The sequence below is a fragment of the Parasteatoda tepidariorum genome, chromosome 7 (assembly GCF_043381705.1).
Source record: "Parasteatoda tepidariorum isolate YZ-2023 chromosome 7, CAS_Ptep_4.0, whole genome shotgun sequence".
Classification (NCBI taxonomy): Eukaryota; Metazoa; Arthropoda; class Arachnida; order Araneae; family Theridiidae; genus Parasteatoda; species Parasteatoda tepidariorum.
The window spans coordinates 24,194,216-24,216,034 of NC_092210.1; the positions used below are offsets into that span (position 1 = coordinate 24,194,216).

General features: G+C 31.2%; 1 protein-coding gene across 1 annotated transcript in view; it reads left to right on the forward strand.

The window, feature by feature from the left end:
- LOC107439667 (titin) overlaps nt 1–21,819 on the forward strand; it is a gene marked incomplete in the record, with an annotated part of 381,506 nt that overhangs the window by 167,397 nt on the left and 192,290 nt on the right. Inside the window, 16 exon segments of the mRNA XM_071183739.1 lie at nt 869–1,104; nt 2,084–2,700; nt 4,622–4,792; nt 6,317–6,442; nt 6,526–6,595; nt 7,504–7,733; nt 8,916–9,059; nt 10,050–10,307; nt 11,336–11,479; nt 12,005–12,277; nt 13,488–13,631; nt 14,495–14,752; nt 15,346–15,489; nt 16,016–16,270; nt 16,987–17,130; nt 19,771–20,025. Coding sequence (XP_071039840.1) covers nt 869–1,104; nt 2,084–2,700; nt 4,622–4,792; nt 6,317–6,442; nt 6,526–6,595; nt 7,504–7,733; nt 8,916–9,059; nt 10,050–10,307; nt 11,336–11,479; nt 12,005–12,277; nt 13,488–13,631; nt 14,495–14,752; nt 15,346–15,489; nt 16,016–16,270; nt 16,987–17,130; nt 19,771–20,025 — 3,469 coding nt within the window.

The following is a 21,819-nucleotide window of genomic DNA, read 5'->3' on the forward strand; positions in this document are numbered from 1 at the left end:
ACTGCTGGAGCAAGTGCTGGGAGAAATTTGTCTTCGTGTAGGATTTTTTGATGGAACTAAATCACTTTCGCGTTACATGAAGAGGAAGACCGCGCATACCTCTCACGGTTAGTCTGATGACAAAGGGACTCTAACACATGATCCGTCTACCACTGAGGATGTTTCGCGTCAGATCTTTGGTCGGTGCAAGCCGGATGCGGATTCGTATCCATCAGCTATCGCTGGGATTCGAACTTGGTTCACCTCATTGAAAGGCGAACGCTCTATCCTCTGAGCTGTCGCAGCTCATAAAAATCTATTGACAAAATCTTATTCTCTATGTATCAAACACACTTGTTTAATACTAAATTATATTTTAAAAGTACAACTGGTACAACTCGTAATAGCCCTACAAATCTGTTTATTTAATAATTGGGTATTTGAAATTAATCACATAGTTGTATATGATCACGTGGTTGTGCATAAAGTGTTACAATTATAGCTTTAAGGAGCTGGTTTATAACCACATTGACTCAATTTTCGGATCAGATTTAATTTTAAGCGTTGTCGCGTGTGTGTGTAGAACCTGATTGACTGACCCACACGCAATGCCGCTTACAGTTATTCAATTATCAAATGATAAGTATGTTTTAATTACAAAATTACGAAGATTAACTATATTCTGCAAACAGAAGCTACATTTTAATATTTTGTGTGAAAATATAACTAATTTATGATTTATATGTTCACATTCCTTTAAATTTCTAGCATCAGTCAATACCATTAAGAGCTCAAGTTTTTATTTATTGTGGTATTTTCTTAAACAAAACGGCAAAGCTTTTTTTAAAATTTTTGTTTCAATTAAATTCCTTTGAAATGTATTTTATAGATAACGTGGTTCAGAAACGGTCAAAGAATAATTGCATCTCAACGTTTCAAGATTAACTATGCAAATGACCTAGCCACATTACATATCCATATGGCTCTACCAGAAGATGCTGGTTACTACACATTATTGGCTGAAAATACAAATGGTCGCATTGCTTGTTCAGCACATCTTGTTATAGAAGGTGTGGGAGTTCCAGTTTCGACATCTTTCCAACAACAGTTACAGCAACAGAAAATGTATGTATTGCAAGTTTTTGACCAATGCAATTTTTAGCCATATTTTAATTGGTGCCTTTTTATTTTTTGTGCAGCTAATACATATTATTTTGAAAAGTACCTTATGTCACGACAGATATTAATTGAAATATTTCAGATAAGAATTCTATAGTTCTAAAAATCTTAAAGATTTATAAAATTATGGGATAATATTTTATGAGCAAAGTCTTATTAAAAGTAGTCTTATTCACCATTCACTGGTGTTTTAATTTAAGTACAAAAAGTAAAACTAAATGAAATTTTAGCATAATTGCAAATTTTTTCCTTTTTAATTTGTGAAAATAATTTTAAATGAGCATTAAAAAAATCTTTTGCACAACAGCCCGTTGTAGATCAGGGGGTCATAGAGGTTAAGTTTCCTCAATTTCATGGCCAACAATATGGTCAATAAACGCGCCCAGACCCCTTTTACATTCCAGTCAAACTGGTACCAATCGAACTGAAGTTGGATAGGTTCGAACTACAGTTCTTTGCTGTAGTCCAGTTTAGTGCCTTAAACACTGATTCATCGCAAAATACTTAATTGTACTTAAAAATAAAATTGATAGATTATTTTGTAACTATGTCTTCTATTTCATAGTTTTTGTTCTGCTTTTAATGCTTCTGCTTGCTTTACCTAATACATACAATAAGTTGGATTTATAGATAGCTTTTTAGAATAGTCTATAGATGAGACAGAATTACAATTAGTAAAGGAATTAGTTACAAAATACTTGTAGATACTTGTAAATACTTAAAAATAGTTATTTAAAAGACTTAAAATACTATTATTCCCTTTAAAAATAAGTTTTTTGTTTGTTTTAAAAATGGTAAGAAAAATTGTTAAAATCAATTTAGTTCACATTCATATGTGACCAATTTGAAGTAGATAAGCGTGATATGGTAGATTAGTAAGCATTTAATTTTTTCTTCTTTCTACTTTTTTCTTCACCCTAACCAGTTTTTCTTCTGTAACACCTTCCTCCCCTATCCCTAAAAGCACAGCATTTAGCTATAGTCACGAGCAACAGCAATTAACCCACTCACAAATGTACTCCCAAACATCTGTGCAAACCCAAGCTATGACCACCACTAACCTATACTCACAACAGCAGCAGCAGATACAGCAGCAACAGCAGTATGCAGCAAATAACATTAACCAAACACAATACATAACAACATCTCAACCCCAATCCTTCGCCCTCAGTGACGGCGTGACCACCTCTGCTACTGCTGTACAGAGGACAGTTCAGGAGAATGATGTGGACATCAGCTCAACTGGTGCCAGCCGTGCTCTGAAACCCAACTTTGTCAAAGTGCCTGGTGACAAGGAGGTCACGGAAGGCAAGATGGTCAGATTTGATCTCCGAGTCAGTGGCAGGCCATTCCCGGATGTCACGTGGTACCTCAATGGAAACCAAGTTGTGGACGATGCAACTCACAAGGTTCTGGTGAATGAGGGAGGGGTTCACGCTCTCATGATTACTACAACCAGCAGGACTGATGCCGGCACATACACATGTGTTGCTAGGAACAAAAGTGGAGAAGCAACATTTAATGTCAGTTTACATGTTATAGGTAAAAAGAAAATTTTATGTAATTTTCAAACAGTACTTTTAAAGATTTTGAATTCTTACACTCCTTTTAAAATTATTTTACCATTAAAAATTTTAAATAATTTGTTAAAATTAGTTTGACAAATAGATTTTTTTGTAAAATTTATGAACTAGTCTTTTTTTTAAAAAAATTACATGAAATGATTTTGTAAGAAAATATATCAAAGAATCAGTTAAGTTCATTTATTAAGTAATTCTTCACTTACTAACAAATTGAAAATAAGTAATAAAAACTTCATATGAAACAAATATTCGCATGTTCAACTCACTGATGTTTCTGCAGGTAAAAAATCGTATTTTCACTCGCAATCTTCTCCGTGTGGCAAAACCAGTTTTTCTATGTTGTTAGACAAAGGAAATAATCCATTGGGGAGAAACAATGTTCCAATTGTGTTCATTTGCTGTACCACTTGTAGGATTTCAAGAGGATGCAACACCATGGGAAAAACCTTTCATTGCGAATTCTCTTTCACCTTCAAAAATAATTTAAAGTATAGAAAAAGTGAGTTCAGACAAACTTAGAGTAAACTATGAAGTTTCAAACATTGAAAAGAATTTTTAAGATTATCAAAATGAAAATAACTTAAGATTATGCAACGGAGAAGACATCTTTCAATAATTTGTTTGTATTTTGATATTTTGAATTTTTTTCAGCAATTGGAGCTTCAGGGCTTACTTCAGGTTTGCTTGAACTCACTTTTTCTTTCTTTTAAATTAGTAATGAAGAGGAAAAAGAATTTTAAATGAAACGTTTCTCCCCTTGTATGTCGTCCTCTTTATGTCTCTGCTCAGCGCGGGGTCTTAGTTAATTGGGAAAATATTTAAATCAGATTTTTATGTTTCATAATAGTTACGTACTTTTTGCCTTGTAATTACTTAGAGAATATATGTTGAATATTTACTTCGAAATTTAAAATACTTTTTGTTGTTGATTCTTTAAAACAAATTTTGACTGATATCCAAACATGTAAAAAAAATTTAATTCATTTTATTAGTGAAAAAAATGCATTAATTTTTTATATGAAAATGCACCGGCAATATTGCAAAGTATAAATACTTTAGAAGCAGAATTCTACGATGTTGATCTTTCAGTACGGTAAAATCATCATTTTTTAAAAAATAAATGGGAATTATTATACACATTTCTCATTTTTTAACAAAATATTTTATTAAATTATGTTAAATATTTTTCAATTTCTATTTAAATTTTTATTTTTTTAAGTATTTGTGTTGCTTATTAGCACTTCTCTGCTAGCTTACACAGAGAAAAAAAAATGCTGGTAAAATCAATGGGTAACTGTATAGGGATGGCTTTTCTGGTAAAAATAATAATAAAAATTATGGTTAATTAAACCAAAATATACGGTATTTAAACCATTCATTTGGCAATTTTTCCTTCAAATGCTAACGATTTACCAGAAATTATGGTTTTCAAAATTATTGTTCTGATTACCATGTAATTCATAAAAAATACAAAGCTGGAAAATTAATTCAACCAAATAAATGGTTTTTACGCCAGGTTCGAAAGTAACATGATAGAATTACCAAATTTTGTCCCAATTACCAAATTTTATCACACATTATAAAACCATATTTTATTGTTACTTTTACCAAAATCATTATTAAAAATCTGCTGTAAAAAATACCTAACTTTTTTGTGTTCCCATAGAGCCAGAAACACTGTAAATATTACCCTATTCTGGTGGTTTTAACCATACTTTTTTTCTCAGTGTTATGAAAGAGATATACAAAAAGCCATTACGGCTACCCAGTGTTATTTGAAATAAATCGTTTTTCAATCTATCGTGAGTCTTTAAATAAATTGTTTTTCAATCTATCGTGAGTCTTTTTAAACATTTAATCATAATTTATTTATGTCACAGAAAAGGAGCAAGTTGTATCACCAAAGTTTGTTGAAAGATTTCAAAGCTTGCACGTGCGAGATGGGGAACCAGTCACTTTGCATTGCAGGGCTATTGGCACTCCCATTCCAAATCTCACATGGCAAAGAGATGGGGTTCACGTTCAGTCTTCTCCACCCCATGTTCTAATAGGTATAAACTGTTTGGAATATTTTTAAGAATGCGTAATTTATTTTATACTTTACGTTATGTTCGGTATTTCGATAGTTATGTCCCTTAGCTTTTGCAAAATATTGGAGGAAAATATTTCTTTTTAAAATTATATTCCATGCAAATACAATGCAGGAAAAAATTTCTTTAAACCATAAATACTTTTAATATGTTAAATACATTTAAGTTTTATAAGTTTAAATTTGATAAATTAAAGGCCATTTTGAGGCCGAGTGATACGTTTTGAGGGCAAGTAATTATAAATCTTTTCTTATGAGGCAGACATTATTAAATGTTAATTCAAGAAAACCTCCAAAACCAAAATATTCAGAAATCAGCACGTTTGGGGTAATAATATTAAGTGCCAATTCAAGAAAACCTCTAATGACAAAATATTCAGAAATCAACACGTTTTGTGATACTATTAATTCAAGGTAAACTCAAAGGACAAAATATTCAGAAATCAGCACATTTTTGGGATACTATGAAATGTTAATTCAAGGAAACCACTAAGGACAAAATATTCAGAAATACGCATGTTTTTGTGATATTGTTAAATGTTAATTCTAGAAAACCTCAAAGGACAAAATATTCAGAAATCTGTTCTTTTTGCGAAACTATAAAATGTCAATTCAAGGTCACCTCAACTGACAAAATATTCAGAAATTAGCAAGTTTTTGTAATACTATTAAATGTTAATTCAAGGAAACCTCAAAGGTCAAAATATTCAGAAACCGACAACGTTCTGTAATATAATGAAATGTTGATTCAAGTAAATCTTCATAGACTAAATAATGAGAAACTAGTATGTTTTGTGATATATTTAATTCTTAATTCAAGCCTTAAAAGATAAAATACTGTGAAATAATGACATGTTTCTTCGAAAAAGTCACAAATGAAAAATATTAGAAATTTTTAGGCTTTTAGGCATAAATAGTTAAATATTCAACTCAACGAAATCTCCAAGGGCCAAGTATTCAGAAATCAATACGTTTTGTGATGAAATGAGTTAGTATTTTAAAATCTCACAAGAAAACTGTTAAAAATTGATAACTTTTATAATACACTGAAATGAAAGTTACCGTCTATACATCAACTTTGCATAACATATATACAAATGTTTTTTTTAACTCAAAATAGTTATTATTGCAATTTTTTAATATGGACACTTTTAGTCAACAAAGCTTGCAAAACTTCATACACAACTAGTTATTTTTGTTGAGATCTAATTTTCACAAGGTATGGGTGATTTGGAAGGAACAATATATTTTTTTCCTAAATAATATGTATTCTAATAACTTATTTGCAATTGCAAATACAGTGTACGCAACTTTTCAGCAAATACAGTGTATGCAAAGATTTCTCAAAATAGTAATTCTCACTGTTTAGTTTTAATAGAATAATTTCTTAGGATTCAATTAATTTACTTCTATTTATTGATTAAAAGTTATTTTACGCTTTTGAATTTTAAATATTTTTTTCTAATATGCGTTTTTGACTCGTTAGAAACCAATGATGGCGCTTCAACAATCTATATCAATCAAGTAAATGCATCGGATGCAGCATGGTATCAGTGCACTGCTCAAAACCAAGCTGGAAGTACAGCAACACGCGCACGACTATATGTGGAGAGTAAGTCAATTAATTTAAATACTTTTTCTTTATTTTGAAGCCTTCAATAAATATCTTCGTTACAATTGTTAATTGTATTTTAGGTGAATCTGCACCTGTTACAGAGCCATGGCGTCTTTATTTACCTAAACCACAAAAAGTTATTGAACCTCAGTAAGATCATTTGTTTATCTTCAAAATAAATGTGTCACTTAAAACTTATAGTTACTGTATTAGTAGTTTTATATCAACAATAATAAGGAAATGTATCAATCTATTAATTTAAAGCTTGTAAACGTTTTGACAGCTTTTTTAATTATGAAATTTTTAAAAATATACTTTACAGTTCTTTAGAACTGAAGTTGCTTGGTAAACAAAGTCAAATTTTGTTTAACTGCAGCTCAAAAATACAAGTTTGTTACTTTTTTTTCCCATCAATTTGATTTCAAAAAGTGCGAAAACTTTTTGATGTTTTCAATATATAAATTTTAAACTTTATTCATTTAAAGCAAACTTATTAGCCGTTTTAAAAATGCAGTTATAATTTCGTTTAAATACATAGTTAATAAAACAAATATCTTTCATTGCAAATTTGTTTTTTTTCTCAAAAACAAATGTTTTGCTTATAATTATAATTTTTTTAAACAGTATTTTTACACTGATAAGTAAATGCGACTGCTGAGAGGATTTTCAAATATCAGACAAGCACTTCAGTTTTGCTAACAATGGTGAAGGTTTGGACTAAAGTAATCTTTGAAACATCCACTAAGTTACATTTCCTTTACCTTCCTTGTAGTGGTACAATTCTCCTTGCAAGAGTGCGAAAACAATTAACAGACTTGTCATTTGTTCGCTAGTCCGTGTACTATACAAAATTCTTAATTGACTATGTATTACACAGAGGTAAGTTCCGGAAAAAAAAAGAAAAAGGAGAGGAAACATCTTAAAATAGCTATCTTAAGCAGTTATTTACAAAAGGTGTTTAACGCAGATTTTATCTTACACCTATTCTGAAAGTAAAATAAACTGTAACAATTTTGCCTTCTGTCACGTTTTGTGATATTGTGTTATAAATGTTGCAGGGGTTCACCGCCTCGCGAAGTAGTGTGGCTTAAACCTGTCGAGAGGGCAGCACCGAGAGCAAGAGCTCCAGAAGAAGAGAGACCACCCCAAAAGCCGGCTTTTACAACTCACATTAGAGATCTCTCCCTTCAGGAAGGAGACAGAGTTCACTTCGATGCTCGACTTGTACCAATTGGCGATCCTACAATGGTCATTGAGTGGTACGTCAACGGAAAACCCGTTGAAGCCAGTAAGTGATATTGCCCACTGCGGGCTTAATTTGAACAACTCGGGGATGTTATTTAACTGGCGTTCGTTTCTATTTCGTTGAAATCAGATTCTTTCTAAAAGAAAATAACTGTTATGCAGGACATGATTTCGTTGACTATCAATTAGAATATTGCTAAATGATAAAATAAAATGCACGGAACAAAAAATCGCAGCAGCAAAAATAGCCAGTAACCTCTTATGGTCTGGATTCCGATTGATGGTCTGAATTCTGATTCCATGTGCTTTTTAAATTATAAATAAAACTTTTATGCAACTATTTTTTAAATTTTAAGCAATTAGGTGGTAGAATTAAACTTACGTGAATCTTAACGACTCTATGGCGTAACTACCACTACAATTAGTAAACTGCAATTCACTAGTATATAAGATATGGTAACTTTTGATAGATGAAGGTTGACACTGCCGATAACTCCTTTCTCAACATTGGTGTCCTGCGGACGTGATATGAACTTGTTTATATAGAAAATAATGTCCACTTCGATGGATGGTTCACATTGAACAGTTGACTTGTTATTTGTGACGGCGTCATCCTCTTCCTCGCGCTGTTGCTTATCAGTCTCATTTACTCACATTAGGATCCTGCACACACTCGACTGCTAATAGCAACACAGGAGAGACCACACATATAGCCATGAACTTAATACAGCTCTCACGACAAACTCTACAAATCATATACAAATTGATAAGATGAAACATGGAGATCTTGCAACTTTAAAATTATATAAAGCAGTGTTCTTTGAACTTCCGTGCTAGAATAAATATTTAGCATTAGCCTTATTCCACAATCGTTTTATTGCAATATGTCATACGATAATGATTGTGCTACATTTTCTGCATAAAAAAATTTTTTAGCGCTAGAAAACTTTGCTACTGATTTTACCTGCTGACATGATTGTTTAAAATTTGTTCAAAAGCACCAAAATAAACTATGTAATTTACGAAAACACCTAAAAGCATATAAATTTTCGTTAAGTATCTGCCGTTAAAATGTCAGGTACTATATTAAATTTTAACAAAAAACTGAGTTTTATTTTATTACGTCCTTAATGTATTTCCTAATTATTAACAAGTTGATAAAATAATTGGGAAATAACTAAATAAAGCGATATTTAATGTAAAATAATTATTTTTTTAATTCCAGGCTCAAGAGTGATGACAACTTACAATTTTGGATACGTTGCTCTGACGCTTTTACACGCATACTCGGAAGACTCTGGTGTTTATATGTGTAGGGCTATAAATGAAGCAGGAGAGGCTACAACAACTGCCACTCTGCGATGCGTTCGTAAGTACAAAACAGGACTTAATATCAGAATGAAAATAAGTTACACTTTGTGCTATATATGAATAAATCTGAAACAACGTGAATAAAGTGCAAATAAAAATCGCAGAAGCATGTGAACTTTAGTTTAGGTTCTATAAACAAAAAGCTAATTTGAGTGCTGAAACACAAAATGTGAAACACCAATTAGCGAAGCTCTCATGCTGATCTAGAAATTTCTAGAACATCCTATTTAGCACTTGTCATGGCCAATATTGTGTTATGTCAGAGAAGTACTAGTGGTCTCGATATAAGTGGTCCGGCTCCTTTATAATTTTATTTTCTTTAACATTTCTAAACTAACAATTTTGCCACTATAACAGCATGCCGTAACCGTTTGTGTTATGAACTGTTATTGGCTTTCCCCTCGCCGTTTTCTTCATTTTTTGAATGAAAAATGTATTTTGATTCTGTACGTTTTGGTCTCCAATGGCCACTAGCTGGAAAAATTGCCATGGAAATTTAAGTGGAACGTAAATTATAGTGAATGGTTCTGCACGTTTTCTACGGTAGGCTCTTGTTTATAGAACCGAAACTGAAGTATGTTTTTGTGCTACTATTTGTGCTTTAGCACTAGATTGCCCAAGGAAATAATTTTGACTGCTTTTTCATTTGCAAAAAATTTATAAATAATCATGCATAATTTTTTTTCCCAAGTGAAGTAAATTTTTTTATTAGTAGTATTTACTAATAACTTGTTATATAAGTGTAAATAATATAAAAAATAATAAAAATTATTTAAGCAAATTTTCTTTACATATTAGTTATTCCTTCACAATGCAGTCATTTTGACTGCTTTTGGGCAATATAGGTACATACTAAGTTTTCTAGTGTTAACCGCGTTGTTTGGCTTATTTTAAAGCATTTTATATTTAAGATATAAATGTCTCCTGATTTTAGTAGTCTTAAATGAATTTAAAAAATGAACTTAGGACAAAAACTATTCATTTACAGCACGAGCTAAAATTGAACGAGCTCCTCAACACCCTGAGAGTATGGACGCAATTCGCCACCTTGAAGACTATGAGAAATACCAACGCCAAGAATCTATTGAAGAAGTCGTCTCTCAATTGCCTGTCTTCATTAGGCCGTTGCATTCTTTAGAAAATATTGTTGAAGGTGGTTTTGCTCACTTTGAAGCCCAAATAACACCTGTCAGTGACCCAACCATGAAAGTGGAATGGCTTTTCAACGGACAAGCTCTTACAGCAGGTACGTCATAGATTCTTACAAAAACATTGCTTGAATAGAATTAGTCTCTTTGAGTATTTCGCCCTTTTTACTAGATTATTTACCCTTTTGAGTATTTAGGAAATTCAACTACATATTTTTTTAATTCTTGTTTTATTATATAAATGAAAAGTATCTTGCTTTTTTATTAAGTTTTAGATAAGTTTTAGGATAATGTTCTTCAATGAGCCATTACTTTAACTGATCTTCGTTAATCCTATTAATGATCAAGTAATGTTTTGTTACATTGTAATGATTAAATTACCTTTATTCACTTTCCAATAATTAATGAACTACGGACCCGACTTTACATAAGTAATGTTTGACATATTACTCCGAAAAAGTTGACAGATAGATACATTTTTCGAAGATTTGATAGTGGGGTGGGCAGTTTGTAAAGTAATATTTTGCAGACGTGAGGGAATATTTGCAGAAATGTTCACCTCGATATTCATAACAACTACTGCATGACAGAATAAATATATTCATAATAGACTCTCGTGACCTATGAATTTGACCTATCATGGCAATATCGTAGAATAGAGTCGTGGTGGCTCAGGGTATAAAGCATTTGCCGTCCAATGAGGTGACCCGGGTTCGAATCCCAGATATAGCTGGTTAATAGTGCCAGACACAGTGCCGAAGTAAAATATTCTAAGTAGTAGATGGATCGTGGGTTAGAGTTCTCTTGGTATCAGGCCAACCATGGGAGGTTTTCATAGTTTTCCTCTCCATGTGAAGCAACTGCTCTTTAGTTCCATCTAAAAAGTCCTCCGAGAAGACAAATTTCTCCCAATACTTGATCTTTCTTGTCTTCTTGAGAGTTTTCTTGTCTTCTGGATTGGGGTCAAAATTACAAGGCTACGGAGGTGAACATTGATAGTCATAAACGCAAAACTGGGTCGGCTGTTCAACGACGGTTATAAAATAAAAATATCATCGAATAGTATTCCTTGCATATTTTTAAGTAATTGACTTGTAAATTACATAGATATGTTATATTTTTTTAGGAACAAGAATTAGCACCACTTTCAGTTTTGGCTATGTTGCATTGAATATATCTTATGTGCGAGCTGAAGATTCAGGAGTGTATATGTGCAAAGCCTCTAATCAAAAGGGGGAAGCTATTTCAACTGCAACTCTTAAAATTAAAGGTAAAGAAATACACTTGCCTTGCTGAGTTTAAATATATTAGACAAAGCTTGTTATAAAATTCAATAAAGTCCTTTTCAAAATGAATTTTTAAACTTCTTTGTCCTTGCGAAGTTTTTGAATAACATTAAAGTTTTTTGAATCATTTAAGTGTATACGACCATTTATTAATTCATTTTTGAGGTTGTCAATAATGATAATCACGATTATAAATAATAATAATCACAAATATCATTGAAGCTTAAACAAAATATGACTTTGACTAGTTATTGCATATGATTATGAATGTGACATAGTTATTTCAGTAGAGTACGAAAATAACTGTTTTTTAAAACATTTAATACAAACTTACGTTTCTATTTATTTACATTTTTATGCAAATCCATTTCAAATTTAATAATGTCTTAAGATTATAGAAACAAGATTTGGTTTCTACTATTATCTACGAAATATTCTCTCAATTCCAAATTTTTCGATCTTTGTAAACGCATTTATGAATAAACTGAAATGAAAATATTCCCTTATAGTTACGGAACAAGTGACATCAAGCTTGGGCATTCCAGAGCAACAAAGCTACATCCAGAAAACTCAAGAACTTGAAGCCTATCAGATGCAGCAGCGACAAACATTTGTTGAAATCGACCAAACAATTAAGCAGAAGCCATATTTTAAAACTCAATTAATTCAAAAAATTGAACTGAATGAAGGAAAAATGGCCCATTTTGAAGCCCGATTAGAACCATGTGGTGATTCAACAATGAGAGTAGAATGGTTGAAAGATGGAAAACCTCTCGAAGCAAGTAAGTGCTTATAGTTTCAACAGATTTATAATGTGCGACAATAAACTTTCGGGATATTTTTAAGAATGTCTCACTAAGATGAATGTAGTTTGTCTTTTCCACTATTGCATTAGAATGGAAGTTGTGAAAAATAACAAATATTTCTTTTTCAACACCTAAAGTGTGATTATTTTTCTTTTTAATAAGTTTTAATACCCATTAAGCTGTATGAACTCGTGTTATGTTTTGTGAAAAGGTGGTTAAGTAAAACGTTGTGCTTTTACATCCAATGTCTTTAGATTGAATTTATCTGAATAGCTCGATGACGAGCTGCTTTCTTTCATTTCCAATTATTTTTGCGAACGTTATACTACCTCATTCAGAGCTTTTGTTTTGATGCTATTGGAAATAAATTTTCTCTTTCAATTCTTACTGTGTTCATGATTATGATTCACATTTTTATTGTTTCTATGGCATTTTTGTCTGTATTATATAGATCTTTGATTTGTAAAAACCTTCTGACGTATTTCCGTTTAAATCCTACTTGAGTGTTATATTGCTTGTTGAATTAATAAATATCTAAGCGCCTTTTCACTCTACGTCATTTTTTTCCACCTGATCTACTTGAGGGATAACACTAAATGTGTGTAACACTACGCAAATGGAGAATCTAATCACTTATAAGTGTCTCATCAAAGTTGCTGTTAGGTAAATTCCTCTTCATTGACTAATTAGAGAAAGGCAAGGCTAAGGATTTTAGTGCAATCCGTTTTTTGATTTGATCGACAGCTATTGACACATGGGGGCGACTAATCCATGCTAATGATGCTTAATGACTTTTTGGTTATTGTTTTGTCCTGTTACAGCTTGGCTCGAAGCGTCAGTCCGCGCGATTGCAAATCCCTCCTGAAATATAGATATCCTTTTTTACATGCACTGTCCATGTTCTTTTAATAGGATTGTATAAATGTGGTTCATATATCAATTGTATAAATATGGTTAAACAGTTTTGGTTATATGAGGGTTGTCAGACATGCTACTTTTCTTTGTTTGCGTAAGCATACTTGAAACCCTCTTTGGAGCTAGATTTATGGTAGTAAACTGACACGCATCTAATATCAGAAAAAAATATAAACATGCGTATAACTACTGGGTATAGCTGACAAATATTAGTAATGCAATAAAGCGAAAATACATAATAATGCTAATGAGGGTTTCATAATTTTTACAGGTTCCAGAATTTCCACATTTTTCAACTTCGGATATGTATCGTTGACAATTAGAGGTGTAGATGCCAGGGATACCGGTTCTTACACTTGTATAGCTACAAACAGTATGGGAACTGCCACAACATCTTCGCAACTAATATGTATAAGTAAGTGTTTAAATGAAATCTAGTTATATACATAAGTTTAAATAAACATTGCATTTTTATTTGTGCATGATTATTAATAAAATGATTTAATACATTTATAGTCTCTCGGAATAAAACTTCCTGAGATTGCTTGAGCCTCTTTTTGTGTATGAAAACAATATTACCAATACTGAAATCATGATCTATACAGTATTATAGTTAATTAATATCAAATTATATTGTATCATTGCGATATTTGAGACTTAATATTTTCCCTTATGATGTTTTTTCAAGCAAATAGTATTTCTTCAATCAATGTATTTCAAGAGAACATTTTTTGTAACGTCAAAACTTTTCTTGTAAGTAGTTCGCACAGAGTGACAGCCTAATTTAGACTCTATTTTTAATTTACTTCTTATCGTTTCTAGATAATGCATACACTGTCAAAAATTCCTCTTTAAATTACGGTAAAAAATATCAGCACTCATTGTGCCGATAAATTTTACCGTAAAATCCATTTTTATCGTAAAATTTTACGAAACAGATATCTGATATACCGTTATTTTTACTGTAATATTCACTGTAAAATTACTGAATCACAGTAATTAAATAAATATGACTGTAAAAATGATGCTGTAAAATTTTATAGTAAAAATTCATTTTACAGTAAAACGGATTTTATATACCGATGATGCACTCTGAGTGCAAATACTTTTTACCGTAATATGTTTTTTATGTGTAGTCGTCACAAAGCATTTTCAATTGATGGTATAATTGAAATAGGAGTTATTTTAGTTAGCCTGCAATTTATTTCAGTTATAAGAAACTTGACAATCTTTTAATTTACTTCCGAAACTACAGTATGTACATTTTATTCAATTAAGGTAAAAAGAGCATCGTTGTTGAAACTCAGCATCCAGAGGGTCTTGAAAAAATCCAACATTTGGAAGATTATTCCCGTTATCAAAGAGACACCAGGGAAGATGTAACATTCACACAAAAACCCACATTCACCTCTGAGCTTATCGGGAAGACACAGCTCATTGAGGGACAAAATGCTCACTTTGAAACAAGATTAGAACCCATGGGTGATCCAGGCATGATTGTTGAATGGTACTTTAATGGCCGCCCATTGACTACAGGTAATTCATTTCATTTTTTCAAAAATCCAAAATTAGTACACTGAGAAAAAAGTATAGTCAAAACTACCAGAATATGGTAAAATTTACCGTATTACTGGCTCCATGGACACACTAAAAAGCTCGGTAATTTTAACAAAGCGATTTGGTTGTAATTTTAAAAAAAATTGATAAAAGTGGCACAATTTGAAAATTTTATCATAATGCCTGAAAGCTAGGCAAAAAAAAACTATTTATTTGGTTAAATTTACTTTTAATTCAACCAAATTTACTTTACATTTAAAATTTCGCATTTTTCACTAAATGTGTATTAATGAGAACTTCAATTTTTTAAAAAATGAATTTCCAGAAAACCATATGAGCAGAAAAAGTACTAAAGGAATGGCTAAAATACTGTTTATAGTTTTATGAACGAGATTTATAGATCTTTTTTACTGGAGTTGTCATTACTCTATAGTACGATAATTATAGCAAATATTTTTTCTCTGTGTATTTCAAAATTTTAATTTTTTTTTTAAATAATGAGCTTTTTTATATTGCTATATCATAATTTTTTTATTAATTTGCATTTTAATCATATTTTTTTTGCTTTATAGGTCATCGTTTCAAAACATATTTTGACTTTGGATATGTAGCATTGGATATTTTGTACGTCTTTCCAGAAGACACAGGAACTTTTTCGGTTGTAGCTAAAAACTCTTTAGGACAAGCCCAATTAAATAAAGTGGTTCAAGTCCAAGGTAAGCCAATAATTAATTTACATTTTATTGTAGTCATTTGTCTGGAGTAAAAGGGATTTAAAAGTAATCTAAAGTAATAATTTGAGAATTTTTTTATAAAAAAGATCTAATAAAATTCAAGTTTCATTAGATAAACAGTATCAGCAGAACTTACATAGTAAATTAACACTTAAAAGAAAAAAATCTTATCGCCTTATTTATTTTTAATTGCTCTTGCTCAGTTTCTTATTTTATAGCGATAAAATTTCGCATAATATTTCGCCAAAAGAAGGAGCTGATACTTCATAAAAATTTAATTTCGCATAATGTCTCAGAAAAAAAAGGAGTTGTTACTTTTATAAAAATTACATTTCACATAATATTTCAGTAAAAAGTGGAATTGATACTTCTATAAAAATTAAATTTCACTCATTGTTTCAACAAAAAGTGGCGTTGATACTTCTATAAAAATTAAATTTCACATAAAATTTCAGCAAAAAGTGGAGTTGATACTCTTATAAAAATTAAATTTCACATAATATTTCAGCAAAAAGTGGAGTTGATACTTCTACCATACATGAAATCGAAGAGAAAATCGAATACTTGGAAAGACCAGCTCATGTAGATACAGATCGATTCATTGAGGAAATTTCCAAAAGCAAACCGTTTTTCCCAATTCCTTTGCACAGTCCTAAGCCTTTGAGAGAAGGAGAACGAGTACATCTGGAATGCAGAGTGGAACCAGTAGGGGATCCAACTCTCAAAATTGAATGGTTCTTCAATGGAAAACAACTTCCCTCTGGTGAGAATAATTCTAACTAATTTACACTTTACTTTTTAATTTATTTATTTAATGAATAAAGAGGAAAAAAATATCATTCCAAACCAGGATACCTTACTACAGGAAACAGTACTTCGTAACATAAATTGATATACTTGGATAAATAAAAAATAGATATCCCAAAAATACAATTTCAAACGACAAAGTTAACATTAAAATGCCCTAAAATCGTAAACTATCTTCAGTTTAATAAAATAAAGTTTAGAAAAAAATGGCTATTTGTTATAGACGTCTTCATTCCAACATTTTCGCCCATATCATTTTATCCTTCATTTTTTGAATTATTCAATATTTAACTGCTAATTAACTCTATGCAGAAACATCTATTGCACTTTATATATATTTCACTAATTTCACTAATTTCTAGAAACTGATTAAACTTTTCAGTTTTAAATATTTTTAAACTTATAGAAATATGTTCGATTTTCCAGTTTTACGAAATAAACGTATTCTCAAAATTTTCTGAAATAGGAACTTAAGCTTTCTTAAAGTTTTAAAGAAACGTCCCACACTAGAAAACAATGAGGTATAAAATAATTCCTTATTTTGAAAGAAATCTTTGTTTAAAATTTCAATTTAATTGAAAGGTATACAATTCGTAATTCAATTTAAATATTACTTAATATTAAAATGGAAATATTTCATGTCAGGAATTAATTGGTTTCCTTATCATTTAGGATCTCGATTCCAATCTAAGTATGAATTTGGTCATATTGTTCTTGACATCACCACAGCCTATCCGGAAGATACCGGGGAGTACACTGTTCGAGCAACTAATCACCTTGGTTCTTCGCACACTAGTGCCTGTATTACAGTAATTGGTAAGTTTTAACAGTAATGGGTAAGAAGGGCTACCTATGTCATGCAAAAACAATATTAAATTTAGATTTTGTTATAAGAAAAGTAATCATACGTCCGAAATTATTACTATGTTTTAAATTGTTTTCTAAATTGCTAACAAATTTTGTTAGTTTTTACTAAATCACAAATATTTTGATTTTAAAATTTCGATCGTAAAATACATTCTTAGTTACTGTTGGCTTAAGGTTTTATCGACACTTTTATTTAGAAGCAAATTGTTTTTATTTAGTAGAAAAAAGTATAAATGGATCTTACCATTTTTCAGTGTAAGACAATGTACCAAGAATTACATTAAAATCCGGTTTTAATTATATATATTTCTGATCAAACTGTGTACTGATAAAATGCTGATTAATTATTCTGTGATATAACAAAAAGGAGATTTTACTAGGAAAGTATTCTGTTACTGCCTATAATTCTTTTTAGAAAACTGATTTTATTTCTTTGAGCAAATCTAAGTCGAATTTAATGTTTGACAATACTGTAATAAAAAAAAAGACGCAGCTCAATTTGTGTACCATGTTTTTTAAAATAATAAACCTATCAAACTACTAGTAAATAGTTCTTAATCCTTCGACGAAAATGGAACACAGGTATCCCTTTAATACACTTTTTCTGACGCTGTAATTCCAAGTTTTTTTAAAAAAAAAAAAANTTAATTAATTTATTTTTTTTAATTAGAAAAATATTCCAAAACTCACCAAAGAAAATCTGATAGATTATCGGGGTTATATTTGTATCAAAATATAAAATCCAAAAATAGTTCGAATTTTTTTTCCTTCATATGAAAAAATTTATCAATAACTAATTTTTTGACTTACAGAAATTTCAACGAGGAAAACTATTTATTATCGATATAATTGACTGCAAATAAGTAATAATTTGAAAAATATTGTTTGAGGTGAGCGGTGTTTGAAAGATTCTACTTTTAACGCAGAAAAAGACAACTTTTTTTCATGTTCATTACAATAAATTATTAAAATGCTAAATATAATATTTATCTTAAATCTAAATTAATACAAAATTAAAAAAAACCAAGAAAACTACTTTTAATGAAATATTCTGCTTCAAAGGATTAATGAACCAATCAAACTATTTGTAACAGTTCTTAAACTTTTGACGCAGATGGGACTCTGGTGTCCATTTTATGTATTTTTTCTGGTGCTCTAATTACAAGTAAAAATATATTTTGATTTTTGTCAATTTTAAAAATAATGTATGAGTTACTAAAAAAACTTAAATTATTGAGATTGTATTTGAGCTAAAATATAAAATGCAAAAGAAGCAGTTTGAAAAAGAAAATTGTTTGTTCATATTCAAAACTTTATCAAAAATTGATTTTGTGAATTAAAGAAATTTCCGTCATGAATAAAGGTTTATCTTATATCTAAATGACTGCAAATTTGAAAAAAAATTTTTTTTGGAAGTGAGCCGTATTTGAAAGAATTTACCTTTAACGCAGAAAAATGCGCCGTTGTTCCATGCTGTATTTCATAACCATAAATTATTAAAATGCAAAATATAATATCCTTCCCTTATTTTGACCTAAATTTATACAAAATAATGAAAAATTATAAAAAATATTTTTAATAAAAATTCTGCGTCAAAGGCTTAACACATAGTCCTACAAAGCTGTAAGGTGTTTTTTAGGTTTGTTTGAGGTTGTTTATAAAATGTTACGATTTATTTGAGATTTTGTTGAAAGTGACTTCCTTGACAACATTTTAAAGTTAAATTAAAAAAGGATTAAAAAAGGATTGGATTATTTTAAAGTTAAATTTTAAAGTTTAAAAAAATTACCTACCAAGGTAAACAATGTAGGTGTATGGAGCTGTTTTGTTCACAGTTTAGGTTGTTTTGAGGTTGATAGAAATCTACCTTAGAGAGGTTGTTTTTGAGGTATACATTTAATTTTTCTGCACTTTAATCAAATAAGTATATTTGAGGTGTGAATAATTTCTTCCGATTTCTACTAAAAATATTGCTGAGATATATATGAGATTTATTTTATAAACTTAAAAGAAGTTGAAATTGAGGTTTATTGTTACTTTTGGTGCAAAACATAACCTCATTTTCTACCTCAGGTGAATTTTTTTTACAACTGTCAAACTCGAAACAAACTCAAACACGCTTTATCTCTTTGTAAAGATACATTTCCAAATTAATCCAATTTTTTAAACCGTGTTTTTTTTTAAAATTAAAATCTTATTTCATCTTTATCAGTTTCATGTTCAATGAAATGTTGCTTTAAGTGTTAAGCTAACGTGTCATTTGTAGGTAAGAGTGGTGTCGTCTCGGAAACTCAGCACCCTGAAGGGCTTCAGAAGATACAACACTTGGAGGACTCAAGCCGGTATAAGAGAGATCAGTTCGAAGAAACTGTTATTACGCAACTCCCCACCTTTNCATAACCTCATTTTCTACCTCAGGTGAATTTTTTTTACAACTGTCAAACTCGAAACAAACTCAAACACGCTTCATCTCTTTGTAAAGATACATTTCCAAATTAATCCAATTTTTTAAAATTAAAATCTTATTTCATCTTTATCAGTTTTATGTTCAATGAAATGTTGCTTTAAGTGTTAACGTGTCATTTGTAGGTAAGAGTGGTGTCGTCTCGGAAACTCAGCACCCTGAAGGGCTTCAGAAGATACAACACTTGGAGGACTCAAGCCGGTATAAGAGAGATCAGTTCGAAGAAACTGTTATTACGCAACTCCCCACCTTTACGAAACCCTTGCACAATATTGAAACGATTGAGGGGTCCAACATCCACTTGGAATGTCGTCTGTCTCCCGTAGGTGATCCCACTATGAAAATTGAGTGGTTTGTCAACGGAGCCCCTCTCAAAGTTGGTAAGTTTAAAATATATTGCAGAAAAAAAAAGCAAATTTGTTTGCTTACACCGAAGAGTCATTACATTATGACCACCCTGCTAATAACATGTAGAACCACCTTTAGCCCTCAAAACTGCTAGCACCCGCCGTGGCATTGATATCACAAGGTGCTGATGGGTAGTCTGAGGTATCTGTTACCAACTGGTTCAACAATGCCCTCACATTGCGAGGGGGTAGCGTGGCAGCACGAATTTGGTTTTCCAAGTAGGACCTCAAATGCTCTATTGGATTAAGGTCGGAATTTGGGGGCCAAGACATGACTTGAAAGTCACTGGAAAGTTCCTCGATGATTCGACCCTTATGACATGGGACATTATTCTGTTGGTGAACACCATCCCCCGCAGGAAAAACTGTTGCCATGAATGGGTGAACCTGGTCTGCAACTATGTTCAAATAGCTTACAGACGTCAGGGATTGTTCTGTGAGGATTATGGGTCCTAATGTGCCCCATGAAAACATTGTTCCTGGGCGAGAAACCAGGAAAACCTGGGCGGCGTATATGCACATGATTTCAATGAGATCAGTTTCGCACTTCACAGAAGATTATTGTGTAACGACTTATTTTTCTATTCATTCAACTCATAATTTTCATGTGATGTAATTTTTTTATTTAATAAAATTTTTTTGAATAAATATTTTGAATATTTCTATCGGAAAATTAAACTATAATAAGAAAGTTAAAATATTAAAGAATATTAAAATGAAATCCACGATTTTTACAAACTTTGAAATTATTCTTGCTGAATGTGGGTTTAATCTTTCTGCTTAAAATGCGCCCATAAAACTCTCAATTTCTAAATGAGTATGGTACATGAAGTTTTATTTTTATGTAAAAAAAAAAACATTGTCGTTGTAATATAGGAAAATATTATTAAAATGAAAAGTTTGTTTTCAAAACATTTGGATTCTCCTCGAAGTTGTATATTTATAACCAAAAGAAAAGGAAGGAATATCTCAACATTTCTTTTAAGATGAAAACCGATAAAATTTTTCAGTCTTTTTATGAACAGTATAGTTAGAATAGCGTGGAGTGAGCTGCAAAATTTCGTGTCACGGAGCTCACTTAATGGCTAGTTATGGAGCAAAATTGGGAAATTTTGCTACTGACCAGTTGTAGTATTTTTAACAGTGACTACCTATTAAAACATGTAGCAACTTTTTCAAAAATTGGAAATTTCGTTTTAACTTTAAAACATTTTAAATTGTGTGGCGCAACTACCACTACGAAAATTAAACATCAATTCACTGGTATATAACACATGCTAACTTGATTCAATCACGAGGTACCTTTTGATAGATGACGGTTGGCATGGTCGATAACTCCGCCCCCTCATTGGTGACCTCCGGACGTGATTTGAACACGCAGTAACGCCCACTTCGATGGATAGTCCACATTGAACAGTTGACTTGCTACTTGTGTCAGCGACATAATCCAATCCTCCTCACGCTGTTGCTACTCTGTCACGTCTCGATTAAACGGCTGCCTGCATATACTCGGCTGCTAATGGCAACATAGGAGCGACTACGACTGTGAGGTGGATGAACCTCTCACATTCAGCACTCAAAAACCCAGTGACCTTAATTGCAGCTCTCCCGGTCTTTCACAAGTACAGCAACTAGTGAGATCCGTTCATCGAATTCTATCCCTGATAAAATTCTGGTGGGGGAGTATTGCGGCGTAACTACCACTACTAAAATTAAACATCAATTCACTGGTATATAAGACATGCTAACTTGATTCAATCACGAGGT